The 22,122-nt window shown below is 37.3% G+C and overlaps 1 protein-coding gene across 2 annotated transcripts in view; it reads left to right on the top strand.

The window, feature by feature from the left end:
• Positions 1-22,122, top strand: part of SGCG (sarcoglycan gamma) — a 260,838-nt gene that overhangs the window by 178,115 nt on the left and 60,601 nt on the right. For both annotated transcript variants that reach the window (XM_036742841.1, XM_036742842.1), the window contains exon 6: positions 16,084-16,156. In XM_036742841.1, the coding sequence (XP_036598736.1) occupies positions 16,084-16,156 (73 nt within the window). The remainder of the gene's footprint in view (positions 1-16,083; positions 16,157-22,122) is intronic.

Below are 22,122 nucleotides of genomic sequence, written 5' to 3' on the forward strand. Positions count from 1 at the left end.
TAACTTGTTTCAATCTCCTTTCACCATCTGTCATGGGTCCCCCTCACCCCCACCTTTGATTCCTTGATTTCCTCAACAAAATTTTGTATTCTTAATACATATAGTACATATTCCATGGCAGCTAGGTGGCACAATGGATAGAGTGCTGGGTCTGGAGTCAGGAAAATTCATCTTCCTAAGTTCAAATCTGGCCTCAGACACTTACAAGCTGTGTGACCCTGGGCAAGTCACTTAACCCTGTTTGCCTCAGTTTCCTCATCTGTAAAATAAGCTGGGAAAGAAAATGGCCAATTGCAGTATCTTTGCCAAGAAAACTGCAAATGGCGGCCACTGAGTTGAACACAACTGAAATGACTGAACAACAACTAAACCACACTCCACCCCACATTTACTTATCCTTTTTTTTTTCTTTTTTAACAGCATGTAGCCATTCAGAATTGCTAGCAAAGATATGTCATTTGTGAATCAATCACCAGAAGTAGGTAGTTGTCCTGAACTTTGAAAAGTCTTGGGAGGTTCTTTGTTATGTCTTGGATACATGCTCTGGACGATAGACCTTTTGTTGTTATCAGATTGACAAATAGTTGCCCTAGTACCTCTAAGCAGAGAACATTTCTTCTACCAATTACTTCTCTTATCTTCTTCGTTTGTCCCTTACCAGATGGCTTCTCACTTAATAGCTTCTGCTGTTGTGCTATATCATCCTTAGATGGACGTGTAGCTTCTTCCTCCTCAGAACATCCAGTTCTCTTCTCTTCAGAAAGAGCCTCAAATCTACTCTAAATTCTAGCTCTATAGTTGTTGTTTTCTTTTCCTGTTCCTTCTGTGTCATTTTCTTCCATTATCCATCATTTTACTAAGGGTAAAACATCTCCCCCACCTCATATTACCTGTTTCCCCCATTGAAGCCTTGCTTCAGTTTCTTTTCAGAACCTTTCCTTCTCTCTAACAAACCCACAGTATGAAGAAGCATTCTTCTGGTCCCTTTGTCTTCTGCTCTAGAAGGAAATCAACCTGGACTCAGAATATAGATAACAGTCACTCCATTGTGTCAGAAAGACAAGCATCACACACTCAATGCAAAGAACTGCACGATTTCCCCTAGTCTCTATAATGGTTGAGATTTCCCATTTTATTTCTTATAAATGCTTATAAATGTGTAACCCTTGGCTCAAAGGGTTGTTGCAGTTTCATGGTGTGTTGGGGGGTCGTCTCAAAGAATTCAGACTCAGACTACCTCAAATCCAAGTGAAGGCATTTATTGAGAATTAATGCCCCTCAGAAGTGGGCTAGGTTCCAAGAGGAACCAGCAATTTAGTAAGACAAGACAAGCAATTTTATAGTGTAATGATGCTGATTATACAACAGAAACTATGAATATTAAAGGGCAGGAGGGATTTGTCAAGGGATTAGGTAATGGGGGAGAGGTCCCAGCCTCAGTGGAACTGTGCATGCAATTATCCACTATGCAGAAAAACCCAAACAGGGTGGGAGGGTGTTTATGTATGATAATAATATTATAATCCTCTCTACATCATAAATTTACTCTAGGTCAGTTCTTTACTATTACTGCTCAGGTGCTATCTTAGGGGAAGCCCCTTCTGTGGTTTAGTGGTCAAACATCCTGGACTATATCCTGGTGGTGCTGCTTTCTAATTGGCTAGCTAGTGGTCCTGTCTGGTCAAGATGGAGAGTTAGGTACTGTGGTCCTGGGATAGATGGATAATGTGGTTGTGGTTGAGTGTATGAACACACCTATTTAAACATGAGAATTGGATCTGGGGGCAGAGGCTAGCTGGAGACAATGGCTGTATTGAATCTGGGGGCCCATAAGGAAGTTAAGATATTGGGGCTGGGCCCAGGCAGCTTTATTAGGATTCCATCAGGATCTTCTGCATAAGACTCTCTTCATTGAGGGAGATTGATTACTTGGTGCTTTTACCTGCTTTACAGGCAACATTAGTGAGAGCTAGGGAGTAGAGAGACCCTGATCTCCTGGCTTCTGGCTTCAAGAGAGAGGTCATACTGTTCCAGTTCTCTTCAGGCCCCTGAAGCGAGGGAAATAAAGACTGGGGGAAAATACCAACATGTAGAGGAACCAACACTTCAATCATGTCGACTTCTTTCCAGAGTCTTTTTTATTTAAACATGAGGTTTATACCTCAATCCTAGCATTTGGCTTAAAGTTTCTTAGTTTTTTTCACCTCATGTTAACAAATCAGGCCTGATTCAACCTGGAACCCTGGTAGTTTAGGTCATTTAACAGTTAACAAAAAGAGGTTGCTTAGCCATAGCATAGAAGGGATACTGAAGTACGTAGTTCAGATAGAAGTGCCCTCATCCAATATAGAAGCACATCTGGGCAGTAGGGCCAGATGTGATGTCTTAAATTTCTACCAAATCTGAAGAGTCTCAAGTCCATTTATGCCCTTAAGGGACCAAGAAGCTACAACAATATGGCCACCAGGAAATTGCATCAATGGAAACATGACTTGAATCTTTATCCCCTTAGGCCAATCACGTTTTAGGGCTAGATTCCTTGCCTACGATGGGGAAAAAAAAGCTAGCCTAACCAACATAGGAGGGTTGAGAGTGGAAGAACCTTATTAATGATCCTAAAAATGCCTCTCAATAACTTGACAACCCAACTCAGATTCCTTTCCTTTGTTTCAACAATAACTCAGTCACAAATAAACCCACTTTTTTCAGCCATTAACCAATCACCTGACTTTTTCATTAATTTGCCCCACTCATCAATCCAATCCACTCTATCAATTTGCTTAACTTTCTGATTGTACCACTTACCTTTTCTTACTTACCTTGCCTTGGCCATCACCTTCTCTTTCTTGATTCTATACCATCAATTCTCCCTAATCCTCCTCAATCCTCCATGATGGAAGTCTTTTTATGATCTCTGTAATTTTCTTTGATCCTGCTTGTCTTGTCTCCCAGAATAGAATCCAGTTTCTGGACATGAAAATTATTCTTCTTCAAATTTTCCTCAATTTCTCTCAAATGTTGCCAAATTTATCTTACCAAAATTCAACCTCTAATCAAATTCACTAATACAAATCCTTCCAAACTTCCTGTGTAATAACTTTATCCTCCTTAATTCAGCTCATGATTTTATTCTCCCACTCCCCCTATAACCTTCTACCACAGAAGCCAGAAATAGAATACCATGTCCTTGCAGCTGTTTCATAAGCAACTTAAGTATGGAGCAAAAGTCAACTCTTCTCCAAGCTAAATATTTCCAGTGACCTCAAATGACATAGATTTCAGAACCTCCATCTTCCAAGTTGCCCTTTTATGCTTGTTTCCTGGGGAGGTTTTTTGGTTTTTTTTCCAACATCCTTCTTAAAGAGCGAAGCAAAGTCATTAACAATTCATTGAAACACATTGTCTAGTAATGAGGCATGTCAGTGGCTGGGAAAGAAAAAACAAACACACAGCTGACAGGCGCAGATTACAGCTATGAGGAATAGACTTGATCAATTTAAGTAAACTTTAATTCAACCACAATTATAAAAAGAAAAGTTGTAAGCTATGGCAAACTTTTTGGATAAAGGACTATAAATCTTAAACAGGGTACAGTTTCCTAATGGGTCTACAGTGGAAAGCAGTGTCAGCTATATGTTGGCCTTTCAGGTCATAGGATCATAGGATTATAATGGAGGGGTTTGCTTCTAGAGCTGGGAAGGGAGAACCACAGAGGCTGTCTAGCCCAAACCCTTAATTTAGAGATGAGGAAACGGAGGCCTAGGGAGCTAGGGCATATAGTGGATAGAGTGTTGGACCTACAGTCAGAAAGATCTGAGTTTAAATCTGGCCTCAGACATTTGCCACCTAAGTTACCATAGGCAAGTCGCTTAACCTGCCTGCCTCATTTTCTTCATCTGTAAAATAGAGACAATAATAGCACCAGGATTGTTGTGAGAGATGTTTGTAAAACACTCTGCAATTCTTAAAGTTCCATGGAAATGCTAGCTATTATTATCATTATTGTTATAAGGGAGGGTAAATTAATTGCCAAAAATCACAGTAATTGTCAGAGGTGAGATTTGAACCCCAACCCTCCAATTCTAGAGCCAATAATCTTTCTGATGCACCATTCTGCCCCATAGATGAATAATCACTACTAAGAACATCATCTTCAAAACCAAAAGACAGACTTGCATCCAGATTTATGAAGTATTTTAATCCGTGAAGACACAGTAGGCATGAATGGCAGAAAGAGGAATGGTGGCGTACAAGCTGTACTTTTCCCTGTATATCTAAAATCTGATGATTTACAAATGGCAGTTTTCCACATCTGGGGGCCTTAGTTGGAATCTTGCTTTAGAATAACTTGTAATTCAAACTTCCCTTAAAGGGTTTGGTTGGCTTTGCAACTTAAACAGTTCACTAAAAAGAAAATACCTTATAAGAAGCCATATTTCACACCAGCATGTGCTGCCTGTGGCCCTATGAGCCCATGTTGTTTACATATCAATAAACAGTCCCAAACCATTTCCCAGCTTCATTAAACCTGCCTTTATATTTACATTTGTTTCTCTCTCTGTAATATACTCATTATTAAATATGTGGTCTTATTTAATTTATACTAGAGTTTAATTTAGGTTACAAGCCAAAAAAAAAAAAAGCCTCCGAAGCTTAATCTTAAGAATATGCAAAGACCTCAAACTGAAAGAATATTTAAATCATCCAAAATAACAACTAGAAGAAACTAAACTAAAGTAATGATGTCAGGAATTGCCTCTCATAGGTCTAAGTATTATTCTAAATAACACAGATAAAGCTATAGCAGTTAGCTTGGGAAGTTATGGCCTTTCAAAAGAATAAACTCTCTGTTGATTTAAAGTTTGATTACGTGACGAACATTAGAGCTTCTGCCAAAAGCCTTCCCAGAGACCAGTAAATCCTCTGCGAGCTGTTCAGGCACAAAATCTAAAGAAATGTTCTTGAATTTATGAAACCTAAACCAAAGTAACTTCTGAGTGCTATACACTTCTAGATATTTTGTAATAAATTGCACAAATTCTTCAGTGTTCCCTGAAATAATCTACTGCTGAAGGAAAGTTGTTTTCTTTCACCAAAGACTGATTTCTATCTTTTATAAGGCTAATAGTGTGATCTCTGACACATGCTGTGCATTTTATGTATAGCATCATCATTTTCATCAATTGTTTTTGAATAGTTAACATTTACATCATTGCCCAAGGTGTTAACAGAGATTAGCATAAAGGCATAGCCTATTACAAAGCACATAGAGCAAATATGAAATATGTAATGAATTAATTATACTCAGGTCACTGCTTTGACAGTATTTATAATAGGTGAGCATAGAATGTGAATGAGATTCAAAATATTCACCTGATATGAAAGGAATAAGATTTCCATAACTCTTAAAGGGGCTTTAGACCTATGAAGAAAGTACATCATGGCTTTATTTAAAAGTTATACCATAGAAGGGGCACACTATACTGAATATAGGGAGCCAGCCACGAAGCTAGGAAGACCTGTATTCAAGTCCCAAAACTCTGACACATATGTTGTTTAGTCATTTTTCAATCATATCCAAGTCTTCATGATTTCTTTTTGAGGGGCTTTCTTTGCAGAAGTACTGGAATGGTTTGCCATTTCCTTCTCCAGCTCATTTTACAGATGAGGAAACTGAGGCAAATAGGGTTAAGCGACTTTCCCAGGGTCACACAGCTAGTAAGTCTGAGTACATATTTGAACTCAGGTCTTCCTGATTCCAGGTCTGGCACTCTATCTGCTACACCACCTAGCTGCCCTTTGACACCCAACTGGCTACATAATAACCCTGGGCAAATCACTTAACATCTCTATGCCCTAGGCAGTTCTCTAAGACCATAAATTAAAGAGAAGGTGGCACCTCCATTGATAGAAGTTTTGTCACCTGGAGCTCCCAGTACCAATGAAATCACAAGTCTGCTCACTATCTGTAGTGCCTCAGTGGACACTGGAGATAGAAAAACAAAAGCAAAAAGCTGTTATGTTCAAACATGTTAAAATGCTCAGATAGGAAAATAATATGACTCCTTTATAAAGTCTTTGGTAAAAAGTAGCTAGCTTTAAAGGAGCAGCCTGGGAATTGGTATCCGGGTTAAAGCATCACCTTTAGCCTTTCTATGTAAAACAACTTTTCTGCTGTAGCTAACCTGAGGAAAGATTTAAGTAAGTAACCAGTGATTTAGTTCCCAAAAGATAGGTATATTGACTTGAAGATAGACATGGAGTTTTTTACAGAATAGAAACACAGTCTTGTTATATATACTTTTCCCTAGTTTTTCTCTTTCTTCTCTGGAAATGTAAAGATAAAATAATAGTGGCTGTAATGAAGGAAAGGTGATTTAAGGTTCTTCTCCAAGATCAGCAAAGTAACTCTCAAGAGAAAGCGAAACTAATTAGAAAGTGTTGAACATGCGCTAAATAATATGTGAATCCCATGTCATTAGGGGCTCAAAGTCAAGGAAACAGCAGGAGGAAAAAGAAGCTGCTAACAGCTTGCTAGGAGGCAGTGGACTAGCCAAGAATGTGGCCAAGCCTAAGGTCCCCTGAGGCGTGAAAAGGGAGGGAATGTTCAACATTCCTTGAAGCATAATTTGAGGACACAGGTTAACTTAAAGGTAATGGATTACACCTGAGGTTAATTCGTAGGGAAGTGGTTCCTAGGGAGTTGCATTTCCTTTAATACTGCTCTTCTTCAGAGTCATGTTCCATCTTTCTCCAGGTTACCTCTCCCATCAATCACCATGTGTTTCACTTTGACGGATGCATTTTCCTCACTTTCTCAAATGGAGAAAGAAGGTATATAAGCAAATATCCTATCACTTGGCACTTATAGGTAAAGCATTATTGACTGAATCATGTGCTAAACCATTTGTGAGCATTTAGGAAGGGGACTGGGATAGTGAGAGGAATGGTAACCAGTGCCTAGCACAGGGCCTGGCATAGAGAGACAAATAAGGAATTTTTTTTAATTGATGCCTTGATAGATAGGAGGAGATAACCAGCCTCTGTAGTATTGGCCCTTAGAGCCTAAACTTATTAAATAAACAATGGTAAAATCACAAGTTAAGAAAACTAAGATCATGCTAACTGGTCCCATCACTTGCTGGCAAATAGAGAGAAAAAAATGGAAGCAATGTCAGGTTTTCTATTCTTGGGCTCAAAGATCATTGCAGATGATGACTGCAGCCACAAAATTAAAAGACATCTCTTCCTTGCAAGGAAAGTTATGGCAAATCTGGACAGCATACTAAAAAAGCGGAGATATCACCTTGTCAACATAGGTCCATGTAGTCAAAGCTGTGTTTGTTTCCAGTAGTAATGTATGGCTGTGAGTGTTAGATTATAAAGAAAACTGAGTACCTTGGAGTCAACACTTTCAAACTGTGGTGCTGGAAAAGATTTTTTGAGAGTCCCTTGGACAGCATGGAGAACGAATCAATCCATACTTAAAGAAATTAATTCAAACTGCTCATTGGAAGGGACAACTAGGTGGTGTAAAAGATAGAGTACCAGCGCTGAAGTTAGAAAGTCAGGAAGACCTGAGTTCAATTTTGGCCTCAAATACTATCTGTGTGACCCTGGGCAAGTCTCTTAACCCTGTTTGCCTAAGTTTCCCTTACTGTAAAATGAGCTAGAGAAGGAAATGGGAAACCATTCCAAAATCTTTGCCAAGAAAATTTCAAATAGGGTCACGCAGAATTGGACACAACTAAAACAACTCAACAACATCACTCGTTGGAAGGACAAATACTGAAGCTGAAATACTTTGGCCACATAATGAGAAGACAGGACTAATTGGGAAAGATTGAAGGCAAAAGAAGAAGGGGATGGCAGAGGATGAGATGGATAGATAGTGTCATAGAAGCAACTAACATGAACTTGGACAGATATCAGGAGATAGTAAAGGATAGAAGGGCTTGGTGTGCTATGGTTCATGGGGTCATGAAGAGTTGGACACTACTGAACAAATAACAACAACCAAATCACAAGATTTCTTCTATTTCTCCCTTTTCAGCCCTGAAAAAAAAAACTGTAGTGCCATTTTAAAAACTACTATTTCATGTACAGTGTATGTACCTGTATGTAATATTATATAACTAACAATATTTATTATTCTTATTAAAGTATACTAACTCCTCTTTTTCCCTTGTGTTTATCCCGGCAGTGTAATAGTCTCCCACTTGGTTTCCACTTCCAGGATCTCATCTCTCAAAAGAGTCCTTTACATAACTGCTAAAATCATCTTTCAAAGATAGCTTTCCTACCTCTCCCTCTCTCTCCCTTATTTAAAAACCTTCACTGGCTCCCTCTTGTTGCTGCCCCTACTGCTTGGTATTTAAGGGCCCTCCATAATCAAACCTAGTTTTCCATTCTTATTGCATGTTACTCCCCTTTATCCACACTGTTTCCCCAGCCATAGCAAACTACTAGCTGTTATCCAGTCCCAACATACCTATCTCCTGCCAGTGTCTTCAGTGCCTGAATGTCCCCTCTCCCTAGTTCTGCCTCTGCATCCTATCTTCCTTTAAGATTAATTTTTCCTGGCCTACTCTTTGTTATTGCCCTTCAGATCACCGTTCATTTATTTATGTGTGTGCATGTTGTATCCTCCAGTAGCCTGTATGCTCCTTACAGGCAAGGACAATTTTGTTTTTGTCTTTGGATCATCAGCATTCTAGCATTGAATTACTGTCTGGAAGGGAAAGTGCCCCCTATATAACAAACTTTTTGCTTGATTGAATCGTTGTATTCTTGAAAGTACTAGCCAAGTGAGCTGCTAAAAAGAATTGCCTACCATGAGTCCCTCTGTGCAACAACTGTTCCTAGGTTCCTGACATGGATTTTAAGTGATAAATTGCTATAAAGCTGATTGTCATTGATTTTTCTTTGATGAACTCTTTGTTATCAGTAGATTCAATCAGAGGTTGAGTTTAGGGAGCTAATCAACCACACTTTTTTTTTTAATGCACAGCAGATAGGGTTCTTATCTAGGTAAAATAAGCTTTATATTATGGGGAAATAAGTATATAATTGTGGTTTACGACCATTATGTTATGTTGCGTCTCATTATGCTATGTTACATTCATAATAATGTTTGAAAGGTTCAGATGTAAGAAAAGGGCAAAGCCTCCTTAAAACCCAGGTTCAGAAAGGTACAGGGGGAGGATCAAGACAGGAATCAACATACTGGCCCATGAATCAGAGCATTCAATACAAAAACTGAGGCAGATGTATAGTCAACACATCTAATGAAAATTGAATAAACCAATTAGAATGGAAAAGTAAATTGATAGCTTCATCCATCTACAAAATAAGACAGGTAGACATTCTAAACTCCATGAAATTCTATAGCTGAAATCTTTAGGAAGAACAGTAGCTCACTACTGCGGCCACTTGACAGCTCTGATGCTTTTTCCATTTGTTTTTCATTGTGTTCTAATTCTGTAGTCTTCAGGGTGATTTTGCTTCATTCCCCAAATGCTTTTGCCACCATGTTCTGCCAGTCTGCTGCTACTAATTGCATTGCATGAGTGTGTTTGGTTTTTTTAAACAATGTTTATTTATCATTGATCTTACCTGTAAAGGAAGGAAGGAAGGAAGGAAAGTAGGAAGGAAGGAAGGAAGGAAGGAAACCTTTATTAAGTGGCTACTATGTTTCAGACACTATGCTAAGCACTTTACAAATATCATCTCATTAGATCTTCACAACACTAGAAGGTAGGTGCTATTATGATCCCCATTTTACATTTGAGGAAACTGAGGCAAACAAAGGTTAAGTGACTTTCCCAGTGTTACACGGCTAGTAAATGTCTGGATTTGAATTCAGGTCTTCCTGACTCCAGACCCAAAACTGCATTGTACCACCTAGCTGCCTCAGGAGAAAAAGTGGTTCTAATTAAGTAACATATTGCCACTAATAATGACGATGCTATGTGATTTTGTAACAACAATGTTGCTACTTCCAGCTACTGTGGCTGTGTAAGACCAACAACACCAGCACACAGGAGGGCTGCTAGCAGAGGTTCTTTGATCTGCTTTTCCAAGGAAAGCAACTTTAAGGGGTTAACAATCTCACTTTAATTAAGCATACATATAGCATTCACTTAGTTCAGGGGAAAAAGCCAGCACAGCACCCTGAACTTCAGAGCAAATACAAACAGAAACTACAAACATACATTATATAAACAAATCAAATAACACACAGAGATCAACTGAGAGGCTTTTATCTGTCTGACCAAAGAATTACCTAGTTACCAGAGAGAGATAGAGGCACCTCTGTGTTTTCTAAGTGGGGGCAGGGGGCTCCAACGGCTTACCCAAGAGTCTTGTCTGGCCGAATCACCAACACTCTTCCAATGAGTGTGCCCCCAAAGGCAAAGCGCTAACTTCTGAGTTTATATACCCTATTCAGGGCCCTGAGGGCTCAGAGCCTACTTGGCAAAAAGGTATGGGTCCTGGGGCCTCACTCCTCGTTCGTGAAAGGCGTGGGCCTGCCTCTAATCAGGCCTCCCTTTATTGGCCCCATCTGAGGCCTATTCAGTGGACAGGAAATATCTTTCACTTACGGATTGGCCTTACAGATTTCAATGTGCTTTCCATATTTATTATCTCATTTGTTCATAACTACAACCCTCTGGGGTAAAATACTAGGAGCTTCATTTTTACAAATGAGGCAACTGAAACTTGGAGAGTTTGAATGGTTTAAGGTAACCCATCTACTAACCGTAGAGATGAACTTGGAACCCAGAACTGAATGCCCAGGTTAGTGTGCTTTGGGCACACACCATTTATCATAAAATTTTAAAAACTTGTGTCTAACGAATTTTAAGTTCTATTGGCTTTTACATGTATTTCATATAATATCTTTCTTTCCTAATTAATGTCCATTACATAGTATCTTAAAGGTATGGCTACAAAATTAGATCAAAATCTAACTCTATTTGATCCTCATTTATTTTTTCTATATCAATCATGCTTTTGATTATGTGCTATAAGACATTGCAAATAATATTTCTCATTTTCAACTTTGAGCAGGTGTTAAAACTGATTGTATTTCTCAGGATCTGAGATGGGAAATATTTGAGTATATTGCTCGAGCTTCACAAAAATTTGAATTACCTTGGGGACTAATAATCATTATTTAGAAATTATGAAAAATTACAAAAGTATTTTAGTCATGTTCAGCTATTATGCACCAACAGTCCTTGAGCAATTTTTACTTTAATTGTGAATGGCAATCATGTATACAGGCTAGGACAACTTGAATATTTAAAGCTTTTATGATCAAACACAATTGTAGGATTTATATAACAATACATCTTCAGTTTTAAGACTTTCTACTTGCAAGTACAACATTAAAATAATCAAATGGTTCTATGATATACACTATGATATAGTTAGATGGAAAGTAATTGGCATATATTTATAAAATCAGTGTGAAACCTTTTGCTCTATAAAATACTGTGGGTAGTACTTTTATAATGATCTAAGGTATCATGGAAAAAAGCAACTGAACAGCTGGTACTCGAATAAAAATTGTAATCTGCTTGAGCAATTGGAATATATTGTCTCTTTGGCTGGGTTTACCAATGTAGTTTATTTCAGATGTAGGGTGGAAAAGACCAAATGAGTTTATTATTTTTATCTTAGCTACTATGTTATGTTTTTATATAAATGCAATAACATAAATTATGCAAAATGCATGGTAGATAATCCTACTTTGTGGTAGACATCATATTTAGGGTATATAGATTTGTCATTTAAGGGCTCACCCTAACATCACACTAGAGAAGTATTTGTGCTTCTAACAGTGCCGTATGAACTCAATAAATATGATGTGCTGAAAGTACTTGGATGAGAATTATATAGGATGGGATACAATCTGAACCAGAAAAGATATCCAAAAGTGTTTTATGGCCAAATATATCCCACATCACCAACTTCATCTCCCACATCATCAAATCTGTATTGTACATTTCAAACCAGATGCCCCTAAGACATCTCAAACTCATCAAGCTCGAAACAGGATTTATTATCTTTTCCCTAAAACTCATGCTTCTTCCAAATTCTGTATTTCTGATGGGGGTACTGCTATCCTCCTAAGTTCACAATCTGGGCATTATTCTTGCCTCCTCCTCCTCCTCTCTCACACTGCATAGCCAACCATTTGCTAAATCTTGTCCTACAAATATCTACAAAACATTTCTCGCATCCAACCTTGTCTCTCTACTCAAACAACCAGCACCTTGGTGTAAAACCTTATTACTGCTTTCCTAGACTATTGTAATGGCCTCCTAATTGGTTTGTCTGCCTCAAATCTCTTCCCACTCAAATCTCTCCACAGCTGCTGAAAGGAGTTTCCTTATGCAAAAATCTGACCATGTCACTCCGCTACTCAATATATTCCAATAACTCCTTATTGCCTATAGAACAAAATATAAATGCATCTGTTTGACTTTGAAAGCCTTTCATCACCCGACCCCACCCTACCTTTCCAGCCTGCTTATACATTACTGCCCTTTCCACACTCTTCAATCAGGCCAAAAAGGCTGCTTGCGATTCGTTACACAGGAAACGCTTATCTCAGATTTCCATGTTTTTTAACTGGTCTGCTAGTAATATGCTTCCTCCTCATCTTCTTTTAGAATCCCTTACATCCTTCAAAACTCAATTCAACACCGCAGTAGATAGAGCACAGGACTCATAGTGAGGAAGACATGAGTTCAAATCCAGCCTGTGATATGTCCCTTAGCTGTGTGTGACCCAGGGGAAGTCATTTAAACTCCCTGCCATTTTTCTCATCTGTAAAATGGGGACATATGAGGATCAAAAGAGTTAACATTTGTAAAACACTTCTCAAACCTTAAAGTGCTATATACCAGTGAATTATTATTGTCACTATTATTATGTAAAGCTTTTCTGGATCCTCCAACTGCTAGTGCCATCCCCCCCCATACTACCTTATGCTTAATTTGTCATTTTTCTATGTATATTTACATAGATGTTATCTGCCCCCAGTAGGACATAAGCTCCTTGAAAGCCAAGGTTCATTTTGGTCCTTGTGGCCCCAGGGTCCAGGGTATATTACCTGGAACATAGCAGGCACTTAAAAAATACATCTTGATTGATCAATCAGTGGATTCAAAAACCATTTTAATATAGGGTAATGGATAATGGAGTTGTGCTTGTGCATTATAATAAGAAAACTTTTATGACTAAGTAACAGAATATATAAGAGATAGAATATGTAAGAGATAAAGAGCTGGCCTGGGAGGCAAAGAATGGAAACCTGAGTTCAAATTCTACCTCTATTACATGCTGGTCAGGTGACCCTAGGAAAGTCACTTCACCTTTTGGTGTCCAAGGCATCTCTCTAGCACCATAAATTGAAGCTGTTGATCTTCATCAGTAGAGGTTTACCCATGAGAATTCTCCATGTCTGTGGAGAAAACACACACACACACACACACACACACACACACATATACACACCCCTAACAACAAATAACTAAATATTTTAGACTCTATACATATAGTTTCATAGACTTAATACTTTAAAAGACTTTTATGTTTTTAAACAAATTTTTAGTTCTTCCTTGCTTTGGAACCAAAATAGGAAAATATGCAACTTTACAAATCAGATCCAGTAAATATGCAAAGTGTTGTCTGAAGGATATGGATATTTGGAGCTATATTTTCAGTTTCTTTATGTAGTATATGGGCATGTCCTTTCTCCCTACCTTTTTTTCTTCAATTTCAATAGGATTTACTTGGGCTTTCCTTTGGAGACTTAATATTGCACTTTCCACCATTAAAATGCATTGCATACCTTTAATATCCTCTGTTGCAAATAAACTTACAGCTCCAGGAAGCATTGTCTGGTAGGAAAAAAACAGGAACAGGAGTAGTGATAGGAAGGGAAACTACAACTATTTCAATAATATTGCTATCTATTTTTCTTCCTTTCTGTTCTTCAGATCCTCCTCTTCCTTTTTCTTCTGGCATATTATCCCACTCTCATTGTTAATTTGTTTTATGGGAAGTGTGAGTATCGGGCTAAGTAGGGGATGTTGGAATATAAACATTTTTACCGACTACTTTAAATAAATGGATATCTGACAAACGGGTAAAATCATAAAGGTCAAATAAGCCAAGGTGAGAGATCCAAAAGCAAATCCACAGAGGGAAGTAAATAGAACCATGGAAAATAAAGAAGAGTTAGTTTTTTAATGGAGAAGATTTTGTATAATGGAATAAAAAAGGAGCTGTTTAGAACTCATCTCATTTATTCCCCACTTTCAATAATGATAAAATATTAATGTGTTTTGATATATGGATTAAAATATTTCATCTTAGATGGATCCTCAGTCTCATCACTTTGAATACTCTCACAGTGTCACATCATTGTTCATCCCTGCCTTGTCACCTCATGTGAATCTTGTCCAAGTCCTGTCCAAATAATTTTATAAATCCTACATAGAAGATCTTTTTAAAAAATTCTGGAAGCCTACTTTTGTGAATACCAGTGTAATCCTTGTCTTTCCATCTTAACCTTGGCTAGATGACTATCTCACCTACTCTTCCAATCACACACTTCTGGATGATGGTTTTTATACCACTTCTTCTGCAAGGGTCATTATTGGCAAAGTGTTACATTACACCTGTTTCCATGACCAAGTGAAATGATGTATTTAAAGTGCTTTGAAAACCATAAAGCACATGAAATATAAGCTGCTATTATTATTAATTATTTTTCTCATTCTTTTCATCCTCTATTTGATGGAGTCCAGATAGAAACAGTCCTGGGACTAATTATTATACTCCTCATGCTCTCTGATGTTCAATTCTGGACAAACAGTTGTGCAGTTGTGCTTTTTTCCAATTAAACTGTAGGATGTAAGCTCGTCTTCTAGAGGTTAGTTGAAAGTATCTTCAATACGACCCCAATACTCAGTCAGTTAACATGTATTTATTTACTGTGTGCTAGACACTGTGCTAAGTATTGGGGATACAAAGAAAAGCCAAAAAACCCCACAGTTCCTGCCCTGAAGGAGTGTACATTCTATTTGGAACAAACAGGATAGGAGGGATGATGTGTAGCTCATCCTGTTCCCCCATAGCTTTGATTTTTTTTCTGCTAAAACTCTATATTTTGAGAGCTTTCCATTGCTTATACTTTAGAGATTATGTGTATCCAGTGATGTTATTATTACAATCATTATTATTATTAATATCACTCTTTTCAACTTTTTAAAAGGCCTCATATAAAAACAGTTCTAGAATAAGTCATTATCTTGCTATCGATCTTTTATTTTTTATGTTCTATGGAGTATCACCCAGGTGAATAAAATGACTGCTTTTGTAAAAGTATTGGGATATAAATTTCTCTTCTGTAGGTTCACTGAAAATATTCTCAGGATATTGTAGTAGATAGGATCATGGAGGTGATATATACCTGTTTCTATTGCATATGGTTTTTATTTTTCCTTCTAGGTCTCTCTATTTTGAAATCCTTCCATTCCCCATCAAACTGTGGTTAGGAGCAGTTAGTATGATCACATCTATTAAAAGTAGCCTTTCAGTTTTATGAGGAGGTAATATGTCTGGATGATTGTAGGAAGCTGCTCCAATTCTACTATAGTTTGTTTAATTAGCAGAGATATTTTGAGGTTATATTAATGGAGTCTCTCATTTGTTAGTTTGTGATGCATAAATTCTAGCCACAAATCTGGTATTTGATAGGTGCAAAATGTATGCAAACTACATTTAATGCGTTGCATAGTTTTTGCCATTTTTGTATAACCTACATTGGTCAATAACTGGGCTGATTAAAGATAACCATTAATCCCTAGTGTCAATGGCATGATCCAGCATTGCTATCATGAACTCCAGTTATATAAACACATTTCCTCTCCATATATTGCCATTTGGACAATCTGCAATTATTATTCTTTGAAGATCATGATGGCATGCATTAAAATATGACATTTATTTTATAGAAGTGTTTATTACATCATTTTGACAAAGGTTCTTGCTTTCATTTAGGGCCTGAAGGAGCTCTTTTTGAGCACTCAGTAGAAACACCACTTGTCAGAGCAGACCCATTTCAAGACCTCAGGTAAGAATATCACCCTAAAAATAAGCATGTCTTTAAGAACATACACATGTTCACAGATGCTCTAAAAATGATTTGGTAGTCATTAATGACTTTGTATTTTTCTTAGCATTGTTTTCATTCCAGTTTTTAATGTTTTCTATTGTAGCCCACTGAAATTCAGCAGAGGTCAAATAACCCTCTCCCTTCTAAAAGAGAAAAGGAAGGAAGGAAGGAAGGAAGGAAGGAAGGAAGGAAGGAAGGAAGGAAGAGCACATAGGCTAGAAGTCTAGCAAGAGTATTTATTCTGGAATGCAGACTCCAGAAAGCAGATGTGATTGAAAAGAATTTGGAATTGACTTGGCCACATATTATGGTGTATTCTTGGATAAAATTCAAGAGCTAGGTATCTGTGGCTATGGAATTATCGGGTGATAAAGGGCTCTCTATGAGCAGGGTTCTGATATCCATAAAGAAGCAAGCTAATTCTAGATTCTTCAAAGTTTTGCTTTATCTACCTGTGTCTGTTTTAAACTGACAGTTTGTACTTCAGCAACCATCAACATAATTGTTCATTTCACAAAATATGTGAATTTCATACATTTTGCATTTTATATCAAAAACTCAAGTTCATCCTGAACAGTTTGATATAATTTCATTTCTTTTTCAAAGAATATAAGGAATAGAATGGCATAATATGCTGGGCTTGAAATAAAAAAGGACCTGAAATTCAAATACCATCCTTGACCCTGGCTGTGTCACAAGGAACAAATCACCTGACCTCTCTGATCTCCAGGTTGTAAGACTAGCAATTATAGACAGGTTGCAATCTGCATCAGTGGAGAGAGTTCCTATGCCAACAGAATCATACTTCTTTACTATATGGAGATATCAGGGCATATAGCAAGACTCTGGAATTGATATACAGAAGAAGATATAATACATTTGAGCCCAGCATGCACTTCATTTATCATGATTTCATAAATTAGTTGCTTTTACTACAAACCTCAATACTTCAAAACACCTGTTACTTAACTGATATGGGTACCAAAGAAAAGGGGATGGCAGAGGATGAAATGGAGATAATGTCATGCAAACAATGAGCGTGAACTTGGATAGATTTTGGGAGATAGTGGAGGATAGAAGGGTCTGGGATGCAACGTCCCCTGGGGTCATGAAGAGTCGGACACAACTGAATGACTGAATAAGAAAAACCCTTCCACCTATGCAGATTATAATCCTTTCATTACTTAATAGATGAAACTTCATGAGCTCTTATGGCCAAAATGATTCAATACCTGATGATAAGCTCTCCAAATTCATTGGGGCTGTTCCTCAGACAGCACACAGTCCATCACTGAGTACATACTATACTCAAAGCCTTTTCAGCTTGCACTGCCATGGCCCTTGAGAACCCAGGGTCACCTCCCCACCATAATGAGGTTTCACAAGTAGGCTATAATGGAGGATCAGTTTTCCCTCAATAAATCAAATAGCTACAAATATTAATAAAGATCATGACTTAGAAAATGACAATGGTTGTTTTTTCCCATCTCTTCAATATAATCTGAGGAAGGGCTCAAGCAAATAAAAAATCATTTGTCTTTCACAGTTGAAGGACATTCACAATACAGAAATGAATTGTGTTTATGATGAATACGTTAGAATCAAATTTAATATTACAGCATTGTTTTAGGGACATTATTAAAAACTCTTGAGGGAAGTAATTTCACACCCCTGGAATACAAAGATGTTGCAATACCAAAAAGGGCACGAACATGTTAAAACCATTTTGGGACCATAAGAGGATACAAGTAATGGGCAGAGAAATCATTGTTTAATGTGCATTTCAATATTTAAAAATACATGGCTCTCTTATTTAAAGGTCATTTTTCTTATGTCATTGGAAGCATAGCAGACTCTAGCTCAAGAAAGATTTAAAACCACAGTCAAGTTCCTGATTTTTGCCTGAGAGGCATCATATGAATAGTTTTTCTAAGTTTAACTCTTTCACTGAGGAAAAAAAACTATCTTAATGCTAACTGAAGATGTTCAACAGAAATTTTAAGTCAGATTTTAGGCATTACATTTCCACTTATATTACTATGCATATATGTTAAGTGAAAATATCTATTTTTCACAGAAATATTTGCTGTTCTTCAACTTTAGAATATGTCAGATAAATCTGTGAACCACTTGCTAGGAAAGCAATAAACTTTGTCCTGTTAGACTAGCTCCCTTTGTGAATGAATGACAAGGCTAAATTCTGTAGCCCTAAGAACCTTAAATTAATTTCTATGCATCTTAAAACCTTAACCCATAAGAAAAATTAATTTATGACATAATGGTTAAGTAATGAAGCTTAATGAGATCATTTCTGCGCCTATTTGATCAAGACCATGAAAACAAATAATCTGTACTGAAATGAAATATCTTCCTTTATCTTAAAAATTTATGTAGTGAACAGTTAGAAGAGAATAGCACTATTTATTTGAGGTGGATTTATGGAAAGCACTTTTCCCTCTATTGTTAAATCTAAATCGATCATCCAAGACCACAGGAATTAGAGTTAGAAGGCTCCTTAGGGGTATCTTTCCATACTTATCATACTGGTGATTAAAGGGAATACTGTGGACATAGGATACTTGAATTTCAGCAAGATTTTTGACAAAACTCTATTTATGGAAAAGATAAGGGTGAAGATGACACTGGGATGAGGTAGATTCATGGTCTTAATGGGTCAGGGCCACTCTGGACAGCAGTCTGTAAGCAAATACTCTTGGGATATCAATGAATGTCCACAGCCCTGTTCCATTCAACATGTACTGGAGTGGTGGTATAATGGCCTGTTTGTCAGATCAGCAGGGGAAACGTATTTGGGTGGGATAACCAATATACTGCAAGAGAGAATAGGGATTCAAAAAAATTTCAAAAGGCTAGATAAATGGGATTCTTCTGTCAAGATTAAGATTAACCATGGGCAATATAAAGTCTTACAACTGGGTTAAGAAAATTCAACTACATCAGTACAGGGTGAAAGAAATGTTGCTAAATAATATTTCATTTAATAATTAATAATAATAAATTTACATAGTACTTTAATTTTAAAAAGTGTTTTACAAATATTATTTCATTTTATCCTCACAACAACCCTAGGAGGTAGGTGCTATTATTATTTCATTTTACAGATGAGGAAACTGAGGCAGACTCATGTGAAATTATTTTCCCAGGGTTATACAAGTAGTAAATGTCTAAGGCTGGATTTGAATCCAGGTCCCCCTGACTGCCACAAGGTCTGTTTACAAAGGACCTAGGAATTCAAGCAGACTGAAAGATGATATGCCAATAGCGTGATGTGGCAGCAATAAATATTCATGTGATTTTAAGCCACTTTAATAGAAGCATAATGTCCAGAATGAAAGAAGTTATAAGAACTAAATGTTCTCTGCCCTAAGACCACATTTTGAGTATTGTGGGAGTGGTTAGATTGAGTAGTGGATAGAGTGATCAACTTAGAGTTAGGAAGACCCAACTTCACATGCTGCCTGAGACACTTAATTAGCTGTGTCACCCCGAACAATCACTTAACCTCCCCTAGCCTCAGTTTTACCATATATGGAACAAGGATGATAAAAGCACAGACTTCACTCAGCTGTTGTAAAAATAGATAATAATCATACAACCCTTTAAGTACCATAGAAATGTTAGTTATTATCATTACTATTATTACTATTACACACATTTCAGGGCTTCAAATCTTAGGAAGATATAGACAAGAAAAACCATATCCATGAGTGCTACAGTGTGTTGGAGAGATTTAAAACCATACTCTCTGTGAAAGCAGTTCCCAAGTATCTTGGTTTGGGGACCCTTTTATAAGCCTAAGATTTATTGAGAACCTCCCAAAGAGCTTTTGTCTATGTGGCTTACAACTATCTATATTTAGTTATATTAGAAATTAAAACATCTTAATATTATTGTGACATTTTGACTTCATAGACCTTCCCTGGAAAGGTCATACTTTTGGAATGGATACTCAGTGAAGAGTGGTGGAAGGAACTGGTCATGTTTATCTAAGAGAAAGGAAGATTTGAGGGTGTCAGAGAGCATTGACAACTATTTTCAAAGTATTTGAAATGGATGTCATGGGAAAGAGGGACTCAGGTTTACTACTAGGCCCAGAGGGCAGAACTGGAAGCAACGGAGGGAAGCTGTAAAGACACAGAAATATGAAACATGTAAACAAGTAAATCAATTCAATAAACATATTAAACGTATGCAAAGTAATTTTTTTAAAAAGTAAATCAAAATTCATGGTAGGAAGCTGTCAAAAAGCAGAGTGCCCTGCCTTAAGAGATAGTGACTTTGATCAATGGATATCTTTAAGTCTCCACTTAAAAGATTACTTTCAGGGATGTGGTAAAGGAATTCCTTCTTGGGAATGCATTAAACTACATAAGCACTGAAGTCCCTTCTACCCCCTTGAGGAAACTTGCCTGATGTAGCTAAAAAGTTAGAAGTGGGATCTGAGCTCAGATCCTCCAACTCGAAAACCAGTAAGTGATCTCTCCACTCCACAACAGTGCCACCTTATGATGAAAAAATAAGGCATGTTATGAGAAAATATGGTCAAGTGTACCTACATTTATTTTATTTTTTGCAGGGAGGAAGGCAGGGCAATTGGGGTTAAGTGACTTGCCCAAGGTCACACAGCTAGTAAATGTGTCAAGTGTCTGAGGCCGGTTTTAAACTCAGGTCCTCCTGACTCCAGGGCCAGTGCTCTACTCATTGCACCACCTAGCTACCCCTTACCTACATTTATGAAGGTAAAAGTATGTCATGTCTCGGTGACTCTCTTACTCTGGAATTTATTGTGACAAAGCACTGGCCAATATAATAATAACCAAAACCCCACTAGAGACCTACTCTAGCTTGTATAGCTTTGTAATTATTCTCCTTTCAATATGACATATCTTCCTCAATGGGATGTGAGCTCCTTGAGGCCAGTGACTATTTCAGTTTTCTTTTTTGAATCCCCAGAATCTAGCATAGTGGCCAGCACATAATAAGCATTTAAATGTTTATTTAGTTGGATTGAATTTTTTTTATTTTTCTGTCCAGAATTCATAACCATTTCTGAGTTTAAAGTTCCACTGAGATAACATAATTTATTTCCTATCACAGCCACGCCAGGTGGTTTAGTAAGCTTAAAACAAAAATACACTTTTAAAAAATAGATGATATTCTTTCTAATGTTTCTCATAAGATGAAGGTGCAAAGCAAGAGCTTTGAACTTGGTGATAGGAAGATCTAAAGTTTAAATCCTGCTTCAGACAGTTACTGTTTGACCCTGGACAATTCCCATAACTGCTCGGAACCTAAGTTTCTTTTTCTATAACATGAGGATAAAAGTAGCACCTACCTACCAAATAAAATAATGTATAAGAAATTCCATTTCAAACCTTAAAGCACTATGGAAGTGTTATTTGTTGTTAATGAGGATTTTCACCTAAAGCTATTATTTATCCATCCAGGAATAAGGCAGCTAGTTTCCATTCATGGTCAACATTAACATTTTATGTTCTTGTTATTATTGAGTCATTTTCAGTCATGTCCAACTCTTCGTGACCCCATTTGGGATTTTGTTGGCAAAGATACTGGAGTGGTTTGCCATTTCCTTCTCTAGCTCATTTTACAGATGAGGAAACTGAGGCAAACAGGGTTAAGTGATTTGTCCAGGGTCACACAGCTAGTAAGTGTCTGAGGCCAGATTTGAACTCAGGAAGATGAGTCTTCCTGACTCCAGTCTCAGCACTCTATCCACTGCTCCACTTAGTTGCCCATTCTATGCATAGTTATTAAGATGAGATATACATTTCCTGTGAGAAAGTAAATCTTAGATTGAAGACTGAATGAGAATGAAGCACAGTCTCAAATCTACATGTTGCTTTAAGGCACTGAACCCAGAAGTACCAATCTTGGCTACTCAC

The sequence above is a fragment of the Trichosurus vulpecula genome, chromosome 2 (genome assembly GCF_011100635.1).
Source record: "Trichosurus vulpecula isolate mTriVul1 chromosome 2, mTriVul1.pri, whole genome shotgun sequence".
Taxonomy (NCBI): domain Eukaryota; kingdom Metazoa; phylum Chordata; class Mammalia; order Diprotodontia; family Phalangeridae; genus Trichosurus; species Trichosurus vulpecula.